The sequence below is a fragment of the Limanda limanda genome, chromosome 17 (genome assembly GCF_963576545.1).
Source record: "Limanda limanda chromosome 17, fLimLim1.1, whole genome shotgun sequence".
NCBI classification, from domain to species: domain Eukaryota; kingdom Metazoa; phylum Chordata; class Actinopteri; order Pleuronectiformes; family Pleuronectidae; genus Limanda; species Limanda limanda.
In genome coordinates this window covers 13,493,700-13,505,343 of record NC_083652.1, presented here as the reverse complement: position 1 = coordinate 13,505,343, position 11,644 = coordinate 13,493,700, and the positions used below count along the sequence as shown (strand labels likewise).

At 45.6% G+C, this 11,644-nt stretch overlaps 3 protein-coding genes across 4 annotated transcripts; all 3 read left to right on the top strand.

Annotated features, from left to right (window-relative positions):
• Positions 1-1,898: 1,898 nt before the first annotated feature.
• LOC133023667 (uncharacterized) lies at positions 1,899-5,151 on the top strand. Its single transcript, XM_061090741.1, has 4 exons — positions 1,899-1,967; positions 2,401-2,992; positions 3,309-3,780; positions 5,086-5,151. The coding sequence occupies exons 1-4, from the start codon at positions 1,958-1,960 to the stop codon at positions 5,149-5,151; spliced, it is 1,140 nt and encodes a 379-aa protein (XP_060946724.1). The 5' UTR covers positions 1,899-1,957.
• Positions 5,152-5,296: 145 nt separating this feature from the next.
• On the top strand, positions 5,297-6,756 carry LOC133023666 (GTPase IMAP family member 4-like). The gene is made up of 3 exons (XM_061090740.1): positions 5,297-5,306; positions 5,735-5,936; positions 6,129-6,756. Exons 1-3 carry the CDS (start codon positions 5,297-5,299, stop codon positions 6,754-6,756), a joined length of 840 nt encoding a protein of 279 aa, XP_060946723.1.
• Positions 6,757-7,701: 945 nt separating this feature from the next.
• Positions 7,702-10,676, top strand: LOC133023514 (uncharacterized). 2 transcript variants are annotated; one of them, XM_061090571.1, is made up of 2 exons: positions 7,702-7,763; positions 8,230-10,676. In XM_061090571.1, exons 1-2 carry the CDS (start codon positions 7,754-7,756, stop codon positions 10,155-10,157), a joined length of 1,938 nt encoding a protein of 645 aa, XP_060946554.1. In that variant the 5' UTR covers positions 7,702-7,753; the 3' UTR covers positions 10,158-10,676. The 2 variants fall into 2 exon arrangements, with proteins under 2 accessions (XP_060946554.1, XP_060946553.1); XM_061090570.1 differs by having other exon boundaries at positions 8,227-10,676.
• Positions 10,677-11,644: the final 968 nt, after the last annotated feature.

Below are 11,644 nucleotides of genomic sequence, written 5' to 3'. Positions count from 1 at the left end.
CTTAGCCAAGGTAAGATGCTTCTGACGTTGTCTCTGGTTCAGGAGTGGCTTGACACGAGGAATGCGACAGTTGTAGCCCATGTCCTGGATACGTCTGTGCGTGGTGGCCCTTGATGCACTGACTCCAGCCTCGGTCCACTCCTTGTGAGTCTCCCCCAAATTCTTGAATGGGCGTTGCTTCACCATCCTCTCAAGGCCGCGGTTATCCCTGCTGCCTGTGCACCTTTTCTACCACACTTTTTCCTTCCACTCAACTTTCTATGAATTTGCTTGGATACAGCACTCCGTGAACAGCCAGCGTCTTTAGCAATGATCTTTTGTGGCTTACTCTCCTTGTGGAGGATGTGAATGACGATGATGTGTTCTGGACAACTGTCAAGTCAGCAGTCTTCCCCATGATTGTGTAGCCGACTGAACCAGCCTAAGAGACCATTTAAAGGCTCAGGAAACCATTGCAGGTTATTTCGCTGATGAGAGTGGGACATCGTGAGTCTACAATATTTATCTTTTTCACAATATTCAAATCTTCTGAGATACTGAATTTTGTGTTTCATCATCATCAAAATTAAAATAAATAAACGCTTGAAATATTTCACTCTGTGTGTAATGAATCTATATAATATATGAGTTTCACTTTTGAATTTAATTATCGAAACAAACAAGCTTTTCCATGATATTCTAAGTTATTGAGATGAAAAACTGATTTTTGTTAAAAATATATACAAAATTGTCGAATCAACCATAAATTTAGCAACCCCCTGCAGTACCTCCGCAGACCCCCTAGGGGTCGCCGAGGTACTGCTCAAGACCTTTGCTCTATAACAAAGTTCAGTTTTATTGTTTGGGTGGAGTTTTAGTTCAAGACTGAGAAAAGAACCTAGCCTGGGTGCCAGACGAACTTAGCCCCGCCCACAACATTTGTTGTTCGGGAAGTTCGGTCTGGCATCGCTCCGTTAGGAAGAAACTATGATAGACCCGAAGCTGGTCGTTCCAATCAAATCGTCAGGGCGGGCTTTATACGATGATTGACAGATGATCTACAGTGACGTAATCAACCACGTCACCAGAGAGCGCTGCCTTCAGAGCTGAGGTGTGTCGATGCTGCCATCGAGTCTGTTTCAGCAGACATCGACAGCGCATTCATTTTGAAAGAGGAACAGAGGAACGTGATCAAGGCATTTGTAGATCGAACAGATGTTTTTGCCGTCCTCCTACGGGATTCGGAAAAAGTTTAATTTATCAGCTGGCCCCGATGCTGCAGCCACACAAGCAGTCATATAAATAAAAAGAGAGTGGGGGGGCGCTACGCTCCTCAGCACATATGAGACAAAAAAGACTAAAGTTGGGACGCTGTGGTAGTTAATGTTGGAGCAACAAGGAAGTGTAAAACGATTAGCTGCCGTTTCTCCTCCTCGCTGGCTCCTGCAGAGCCATGACAGCGGAGCTCTGCAGCTCAGCGTGCGGATCAGCAGCTCCGTGGATTTCTGGTGGGGACGGATCTCTCTCAGAGCCCCGGTCCGGTCCCGGGCCGGTCCCGGGCCGGTCGCGAGGCTCTGAGAGAGATCCGTAGCGGGCTTCTTCACGCCGCTGGCGGCCGGGGCTCTCACGAGCAGCCCTGGCCTCCAGCTGCTTCCTGGGGGCTTTGCCTCCGGTGGATATACGAGCGGCATTAGCAGCATTTCCATTGATTTATTTAGAGAGTGAATACACTCATGAAACAGACAACTGACAACAACTATGCGTCGCTTGACATACGTCACATACTACGTTGCTCTGATTGGTTGTAGGTCTATCCAATTGAGCGAAGAGGCATTTTGTTTCCTGGTTCTGTTGAAACACGCCCCATAATCACAGCCCAATGGAGCAGTATCAGACTCATATTCTGACTAGAATAATGAGTATGACAACGTCAGGCTAAGAAGAACCCGCAGCTGAACCGAAACTAACAGAGAACAACATGGAGGCTGGTGAGATCAAATCTTCATGTCGTGATTGTTGACGTTTCTGTCATAAGGTTATAAAGTTAGATACATGCTAAGGTTTGCTGGCTAAAGGGTAATCAGTAAAAAGTTCAAATTCGTTGCTAACGTCGGCTTATAAATGACAGCAACGTGTTTAGGGTTAAAACCTGATACGTGATCCTTCAGTGTGACTTTCTCTTTGTGTTGTAATTTGTCATACATAACTTAGAATTGAACTGTGTAACTCTAGATCATCATTCTCTTACATGGAGCTAAAAGTTATTCAGGTTTATTTCTGTGCAGAACATAGAATCTATGTTTGTTTCATCAGCCATCCAGTAGCTAACAGTCAGTAATGATTAAGTCCATGTGCATGTTTCTATGTGTTTGCAGGTGATCTATAATAAGTTTATCTCAACATCTCTGTTTCCTCCCTCAGCAGATAAGAAGAAGCTAATGGACACCGGTGTGATGGAGGCTGAGACGGAAGGTGATGACTGTGACATCAGCTGGAGCCAAGAGCTCAGGCTCGTCCTCATTGGAAAAACAGGAAGTGGCAAGAGTGCATCTGGAAACACCATCTTGGGCCAGAGGCAGTTCAGGTCTCAGATGAGCGGCAGCTCTGTCACAAAGATCTGTGAGCTCGGGAGCGTCGTGCTCGCAGAGGAAGAGGCAGCCGAGGAGGAGGAGGAGGGCCAGGCTGTCACAGGGAGGAAGATGAGGAGAGTCACAGTGCTTGACATGCCAGGTTTTGGGGACACTCACCTCAGCAGGGAGCAGATTAATGACGAAATAGCCAAGTGTGTGCGTCTCTCTGCCCCCGGGCCTCATGCCTTCCTCCTGGTGGTGCCATTAGGACGATACACAGACGACGTGAACCAGGCTGTTAGTGAGATGTCAAAGATATTTGGGGAGGAGGCACTCCGTCACCACACCCTGGTTCTTTTTACCAGAGGTGATGAACTGAAGGGGATGGGGATTGAAGAGTTCCTGAAGACTGCGCCTCCCGGGCTCGAGGCTCTGATTGACAGGTGTGGCAGCAGGTACCATGTCCTCAACAACAACGACCTGAGTAACTCACAACCACAGGGTTTTACACCAACGCAATGTATTTAGAGGCGGAAGCTGCCATCAGGGAGGAGCAGAAAAGGATGTTGAGGAAGCGAGGGGAAGGGAAAGAACGAGGGGGAACAACAGCAGCAGCAGCCGCAGCAGCAGCCGCAGCAGCCACAGCAGCAGCCGCAGCAGCCGCAGCAGCAGCCGCAGCAGCCGCAGCAGCAGGCGACACTCTCGCCGTTCATTCTCGACTCGTTTGAAGGCTATGCTCTCTCCTAAGGTCCTGTACAGAGTAAAGATCATGGTAGCTGCTGTAGCCACAGGCATGGCAATCGGGGCAATAGCAGGCCTACTAGTCCCTTTGGCGGCTGCAGGTGGGGCTTCCCTTGTGGGAAATGTTGTCATTGCAGCAGCAGCTTCGGGGAAAACGGCCCTGGCAGTGGGAGCAGCAGTAGGTGGGTTTGTGGGCGGTTCTATGGGAGCCATTGTTGGCACTGGGGCTGCCAGTCCAATGGAGGGTGCTTTGGATACTCTGGAGCAGGTTAGTGTCATCGGGGGCTCTGCTGTGGTGTTGGCAGCAGGAGTTGGAGTGGCCATGGGAGCTGGGGCTGCTGTAGGTGCAGCCAACGTGTCTGTAACTCAGGGTGGTTCAGCTCCCGCAGCACTGTCTACCACTGTAGCACCTCAGGGTGCAACAACTGGTATTTTGGTTGATACAGGCAAGGCTATAGCAAGCGGTCTGATGGGGGGTCTGGTAGTGAAGGTGATACATAAAAAACTCAGATGTGGCAAACAAACAGAAGAAACAAATGACTCAGAGGAAACGTCTTTCGAGTTCAAATGGAACAAATAAATACAGCCTGTGAGTGGAGCTGTTTTCTAGTTAATAAATGTATAATTATATTTTCCCTTGATGAAATCCTGCACTCCAAAGTAACTTCAGTCTGTGTTGCTATTAAAACACCTGAAATATTTAATAGCTGGAGCATTGTGGTGTGAAACTGGTAAAATGCTGGTGCGAGAGTTTAGTGATATTTTCAGTGTGATGACAGATGAAGGATATTAGTTAAACACTCTTGACATTTATTTTTTCCAAGCACATTTTTATATGAATCAATTGTTTAAATGTTGTGACTCATCTTACAGCTGGTTGGTTTAGAACAAGAACTTAAGTCTTTTTATAGAAATATATGAAAGAGAAAAGTTCTTATGGAAACAGCCGCTGAAAAAGTCTTGTAAGGTATTTTAAATGAGTGACGTGAATTTTATAATTTTTCTTTTGGCCTTTCTAAAGAAACACTTTGCTTTAAACATAAACTTATTAAAGTAATAAACAAAAGGACAAACGAAGTATTAAATCATATTTTAAATCCTTAAGGGTGACAGTGGGTGGTGGATCTTTTGGTGTTCCACGTGCCACAATATCTGAAAAGTGTTTATTAGTTTTGAACATCCAGCATCAGCTGCTATAAATGTATCAACAGTTCACTCGTGTTCTGACTTTTGTTGCAGTCAAACGAACACTAAAGACATTAAAGCATTTGAATGACTTTTCTCGTCCTGTTTTGTTTTATGTCAGTACATCTATTGTCTTATCTGTGTTTTATAAGTGTGGTGCAGCAAAGGCTTTACAGGATTAAACACTGTCCGTCTCCATCAATCTGAATCCTTGACTATGGAGATGTTCTGTACCATCACACTTCAACTCTCCTGCAGTTAAACTCAGTTCATCCCAGTGCACTACGCTTTATCACAAAGCAGAAGTCCCACACACACCATCGTTCTGAGTGTCACTCGGTTGGATGGACGTCATAACAAACGACCAGAGACGGTCATCTGGTGTTATTCATCTATAAAGCTCTGTTGTTAAAACCACCACACACAGCACAGGATCCAGTCACTTCAGTTTTAAATTTAAAAAAAACAGTAAACACATTTTTTTTTTTTTTTTTAACAAATATGTTTATTGAGCTTTTTATATATTGACATAACAACAATAAAACAACACTCAGTACAACATTGGTCTACACAGTCTATACATACTTACAACTCACATTCACCCAATCAGTGCAATGACAACAAGATAAAGATAAAGAGCCTAAGGCTAGCCGAGGACAACATTCGAGAGCACTGAAGCCACTGTAGAGCTGGAAAAGTGAAGATATGGAGTCCAAATGTTCATAAACTGTCCCTCTGAAGAGTGAAGCAGACAGGTCAGGTACTCAAGGGGAAAACATTCCATAATTATCTTGTGCCAGTTCGAACCACCAAAGAACAACATGGAGGCTGGTGAGATCAAAGTCTTCATGTCTTTGATCGATGACGTTACCTTTATAAGGTAGCAACATGCTAAGGCTAGCCAGCTAAAGGGTAATCGGTCAAACGTTAAGGTTCGTTGCTAACGTCGGCTTATAAATGACAGCGACGTGTTTAGAGTTCATTCGTGATACGTGATCCTTCAGTGTGACTTTCTCTGTGTGTTGTAATTTGTCATTAATAACTTAGAATTTAACTGTGTAACTATAGATCCTCATTATCTTACATGGAGCTAAAAGTTATTCAGGTTTATTTCTGTGCAGAACATAGAATCTATGATTGTTTTTCATCAGCCATCCAGAAGCTAACTGTCAGTAATGATTAAGTCCATGTGCATGTTTCTATGTGTTTGCAGGTGATCTGTAATAAGTTTATCTCAACATCTCTGTTTCCTTCCTCAGCAGATAAGAAGGAGCTAATGGACACTAGTGTGATGGAGGTTGAGAGGGAAGGTGATGACTGTGACATCAGCTGGAGCCAAGAGCTCAGGCTCGTCCTCATCGGAAAAACAGGAAGTGGCAAGAGTGCATCTGGAAACACCATCTTGGGCCAAAGGCAGTTCCTGTCTCAGATGAGCAACAGCTCCGTCACAAAGATCTGTGAGCTCGGGAGCGTCGTGCTCACAGAGGAAGAGGAGGAGAATGAGGAAGAGGATGAGGAGGAGGAGGAGGAGCAGGAGGAGGAGGAGGACGAGGAGGAGGACGAGGAGGAGGACGAGGAGTGGGAGGATTTGGAGGAGGAGGAGGAGGAGGAGGAGGAGGAGGAGGAGGAGGAGGAGGAAGCTGACACACGGAGGAAGATGAGGAGAGTCACAGTGGTTGACATGCCAGGTTTTGGGGACACTCACCTCGGCAGGGAGGAGATTAATGAAGAGATAGCCAAGTGTGTGTGTCTCTCTGCCCCCGGGCCTCATGCCTTCCTCCTGGTGGTGCCATTAGGACGATACACAGACAACGTGAACCAGGCTGTTGGTGAGATGTCAAAGATATTTGGGGAGGAGGCACTCCGTCACCACACTCTGGTTCTTTTTACCAGAGGTGATGACCTGGAGGGGATGGGGATTGAAGAGTTCCTGAGGAAGACTGCGCCTCCCGGGCTCGAGGCTCTGATTGACAGGTGTGGCAGCAGGTACCATGTCCTCAACAATAAAGACCCAAGTAACTCAGAGCAAGTGAAAGAACTCCTGATGAAGGTGGACATGATGGTGAGGCAGACCACCACAGGGTTTTATACCAACGAAATGTATTTAGAGGCGGATCCTGCCATCAGGGAGGAGCAGAAAAGGATGTTGAGGAAGCGAGGGGAAGGGAAAGAACGAGGGGGAAGTGGAAGAACGAGGGGGAAACAGCAGCAGCAGCAGCAGGCGACACTCTCGCCGTTCATTCTTGACTCGTATGAGACAGGAGGCTGTGCTCTCTCCTAAAGTCCTGGACAGAGTAAAGGTGGTGTTTCACATGTCACTATATCTGAAAAGTGTTTATTAGTTTTGAACATCCAGCACCAGCTGCTGTAAATGTATCACCAGTTCACTCGTGTTCTGACTTTTGTTTCAGTCAAACGAGCACTAAAGACAGTAAAGCATTTGAATGACTTTTCTTGTCCTGTTTGTTTTATATCAGTACATCTATTGTCTTATCTGTGTTTTATAATTGTGGTGCAGCAACGGCTCTAGAGGATTAAACACTGTCCATCTCCATCAATCTGAATCCTTGACTATGGAGATGTTCTGTACCATCACACATCAACTCTCCTGCAGTTAAACCTAATTCATCCCAGTGCACTACGCTTTATCACAAAGCAGAAGTCCCACACACACCATCGTTCTGAGTGTCACTCGGTTGGATGGAATCATAACAAATGACCAGAGACGGTCATCTGGTGTTATTCATCTATAAAGCTCTGTTGTTAAAACCACCACACACAGCACAGGATCCAGTCACTTCAGTTTTAAATTAAAAAAAAACGGTAAACACATTTTTTATAACTTGACGAATAAAGTATTGTACTTTGGAATATAAGAAATTTCAATAAATTTAGCTTCAGAACTTTGCACCCCCCCCCCCCCCCCCCCCAGTGTTCCTTGTCTGGTTTAGATTGGATATGTCCAAACTGCTTCAAATACGGGTGGTTGTCAAATATCTATAAATATTTGACCTCACCCCACTCTGATTGTGAAGATGTGTGTGTCTAGGGGAGAGAGAGTGTGTGCGATTGAGTTTGGGTGAGTGTGTGTTTCACAGCAAAGACCACACCGACCAGCAGGGGGCAGACTCCCACTGACTCCTCTATAACAAATTCCAGTGTTATTGTTTTGGTGGAGTTTCAGCTCAACGTGTAGCATCAGCTGTTTCCAGAGGATGATGCTACATGTAGGGAGACTGAGAGGAACCCGCTGCTGGACAGAACCACCAAAGAACAACATGGAGGCTGGTGAGATCAAAGTCGTCCTGTCATTGATTGAAGACGTTACCTTTATACGGTAGCAACATGCTAAGGCTAGCCAGCTAAAGGGTAATCGTTCAAAAGTTAAGGTTCGTTGCTAACGGCGACTAACAACTGACAGCGAGGTGTTTAGAGTTGACACGTGATACGTGATCCTTCAGTGTGACTTTGTCCTTGTGTCGTTGTTTGTTATAAATAACTTAGAATTGAACTGTGTAACTCTAGATCCTCATTTCTCCTGCATGGAGCTAAAAGCTGTTCAGGTTTATTTCTGTGCAGAACCTTCCTGACCACCTCACCAGGCTCGTCACGTGTCACATAGAAGCTCTGTTGTTTTCATCAGTCATCTAGAAGCTAACAGTCAGTAATGAGGAAGTCCATGTGCATGTTTCTATGTGTTTGCAGGTGATCTGTAATAAGCTTTTCTCAAAATCTCTGTTTCCTCCCTCAGCAGACCAGGAGGACAACATGGACCCTGGTGTCATGGATGTTGAGAGGGAAGGGGATGACTGTGACACCAGCTGGAGCCAAGAGCTCAGGCTCGTCCTCATCGGAAAAACAGGAAGTGGCAAGAGTGCATCTGGAAACACCATCTTGGGCCGGAGGCATTTCCTGTCTCAGATGAGCGGCAGCTCTGTCACACAGATCTGTGAGCTCGGGAGCGTCATGCTCACAGAGGAAGAGGCAGCCGAGGAGGAGGAGGAGGGCCAGGCTGTCACAGGGAGGAAGATGAGGAGAGTCACAGTGCTTGACATGCCAGGTTTTGGGGACACTCACCTCAGCAGGGAGCAGATTCATGCAGAGATAGCCAAGTGTGTGTGTCTCTCTGCCCCCGGGCCTCATGCCTTCCTCCTGGTGGTGCCATTAGGACGATACACAGACGACGAGAACAAGGCTGTTGGTGAGATGTCAAAGATATTTGGGGAGGAGGCACTCCGTCACCACACTCTGGTTCTTTTTACCAGAGGTGATGACCTGGAGGGGATGGGGATTGAAGAGTTCCTGAGGAAAACTGCGCCTCCCGGGCTCAAGGCTCTGATTAACAGGTGTGGCAGCAGGTACCATGTCCTCAACAACAAAGACCCAAGTAACTCAGAGCAAGTGAAAGAACTCCTGATGAAGGTGGACATGATGGTGAGGCAGACCACCACAGGGTTTTATACCAACGAAATGTATTTAGAGGCGGAAGCTGCCATCAGGGAGGAGCAGGAACGGATGTTGAGGAAGCGAGGTGAAGGGAAAGAACGAGGGGGGAACAAGAGCAGCAGCAGCAGCAGCAGTAGGGAGGAACTGGTGAAACGAAGGAAGTGTCACCTAGAGCCTGACGAAGCAGGGGGCAGCACGAGAGGAAATGAAGATGACTTTAGGGTGGAGAGATGGACAGAGGAGAGCAAATGCAGTGCTTTCAGCCTCCTCAGGGACATATTTAAACAAAGCAGGGACCGGTTCAGAGGGAGACACGAGGGCCACAGGGGGGACATCAGCAGGCGACATTCTCGCCGTTCATCCTTGACTCGTATGAGACAGGAGGCTGTGCTCTCTGCTAAGGTCCTGGACAGAGTGAAGATCATGGTAGCTGCTGGAGCCACGGGCATGGCATTCGGGACGATGTTTGGCATAGCAGTCCCTTTGGCTGCTGCAGCTGGGGCTTCCCTTGTGGGAAACTCGGTGGGTTTCGCTGCAAGTCAACTAGCAGGGATGTCTGTAGCGGGAGGCACGGGGGTTGGGAAAGCTGTGGGGGCCATAGTGGCAGCAGCTTCAGGTAAAACGGCCCTGGCACTGGGAGCAGCAACAGGTGGGGCCATGGGCGGTTCTGTGGGAGCCATTGTTGGTGCTGGGGCTGCCAGTCCAAGGGAGGGTGCTTTGGATGCCCTGGGGCAGGTTAGTTCCATCGGGGCCTCTGCTGTGGGGATGGCAGCAGGAGTTGGAGCATCCTTGGGAGCTGGGGCTGCTCTAGGTGCAGTTCTGGAGGGAGCAGCTGTCGGCACAGCCGCCCTCGGTGCAGCTGAAACTGCAGCAGTAGGTGCAGCCAATGCGTCTGTAGCTCAGGCTGGTTTAGTTTCAGCAGCACTGTCTACCACTGTAGCACCTCAGGGTGCTGCTGCAGGAGCAGTCTTAGCTCAGGCTGAGTCTGTTGGTACTGTATGTGGGTTCACAGGTCCAGGTGTGGCCAGCACGGTCCTGTCAGACCCTTTGAGAACTGCGGGGGCAACAACTCGTATTTTATCCGTAGTGGCTGATATAAGCAAGGCTGTAGCAAGCATCGCCGTGGCTGGGGGTCTGGTAGTGAAGGTGGTAAAGGAAAACGTTAGATGTGGCACACAAACAGAAGAAACAAATCACTCTGAGAAAAAGTCTTATGAGATCTACTGGAACAAATAAATACAGCCTGAGAGTGGAGTTGGTTTCTAGTTAATTAGTGTATAATTATATTTTCTCCTGATGAAATCCTGCACATCAAAGTAGCTTCAGTCTGTGTTGCTATTAAAACACCTCAAATATTCAGTAGCTGGAGCATTGTGGTGTGAAACTGGTAAAATGCTGGTAAGAGAGTTTAGTGATATTTTCCGTGTAATGACAGATGAAGGATATTAGCGTATGAATGATTGTTTTAAGGTTGTGACTCATCTTGCACTGGTTGGTTTAGAACAAGAACTTAAGTATTTTTATAGAAATAAAGAACAAAAAGACAGACAAAAGAAGTATTAGAAAGCATTTTAAATCCTAAAGGGTGACAGTGGGTTGTGTGTTTTTTGTGTTTCACTTGCCACTTTATCTGAAAAGTGTTTATTAGTTTTGAACATCCAGCACCAGATGCTGTAAATGTATCACCAGTTCACTCCTGTTCTGACTTTTGTTGCAGTCAAATGAGCACTAAAGACAATAAAGTATTTGAATGACTTTTCTCGTCCTATTTTGTTTGTGGTATACCATAACACATCAACTCTCCAGCAGATAAACCCAGTTCATCAAAGTGCACCAAGCTTTATCACAAAGCAGAAGTCCCACACACACCATTTGTTTGTGTATCACTCGGTTGGATGGACCTCATTACAAACGACAAGAGATGGTCATCTGCTGTTATTCATCTATAAAGCGCTGTTGTTAAACCACTACATACAGCACAGGATCCAGTCACTTCCTCACTTTAGACATCATGTACGCTCCAATATTGTCAGAACTGGATTCAGTTACCATGCAGCTGCTAAATGGATGATTTCCAGAACTTGTCTCATTTAGTCTTGTGTTCTCCTTTGGAGATTTTAAATCTGTGATGTTTTCGTGACTTGTGTATTTAGTTATTTAGTTATTCATGTATACATAGAGGGAGGTGAGGTTGTTTTGTTGACTTGTTTCTGTATTTAGTCATTTGTTATGTAGTTTTGTAGTTATGTACTCCTTCTTGTATATATAGAGTGAGGTGAGGTTGTTTTGTTGACTTGTTAATGTATTTAGTTTATAGTTATTTAGTTATTCATGTATAGAATGAGGTGAGGTTGTTTTGTTGACATATGTCTGCATTTAGTTATTTATTATGTATTTAATTCTGTATTTATGCAGTTCTTCATGTATATATAGAGTGAGGTGAGGTTGTTATGTTTACTTGTTATATATTTATGTATTTGTTATGAATTTAGTTATGTATTTATGTAGTTCTATAGAGTGAGGTGAGGTTGTTTGTTGACTTGTTTATATAAATATATTTTTATGTATTTAGTTATGTAGTTCTTTAGTTCTTCATGTATATATAGAGTGAGGTTGTTATGTTGACTTGTTATATATTTATTTATTTGTTATGTATTTAGTTCTGTATTTATTTAGTTCTTCATGTATATATAGAGTGAGGTGATGTTGTTTATTGACTTGTT

Bases quoted from the DNA above. Each gene is read 5' to 3' on its own strand.
- LOC133023667 (XM_061090741.1), top strand. The intron at 2,993-3,308 runs GTGTGGCAGCAG...GGTCCTGTACAG, and splicing joins CTCGAGGCTCTGATTGACAG to AGTAAAGATCATGGTAGCTG. The intron at 3,781-5,085 runs GTGATACATAAA...TCACCCAATCAG, and splicing joins TGGGGGGTCTGGTAGTGAAG to TGCAATGACAACAAGATAAA.
- LOC133023666 (XM_061090740.1), top strand. The intron at 5,937-6,128 runs GCTCGGGAGCGT...TGACACACGGAG, and splicing joins TCCGTCACAAAGATCTGTGA to GAAGATGAGGAGAGTCACAG.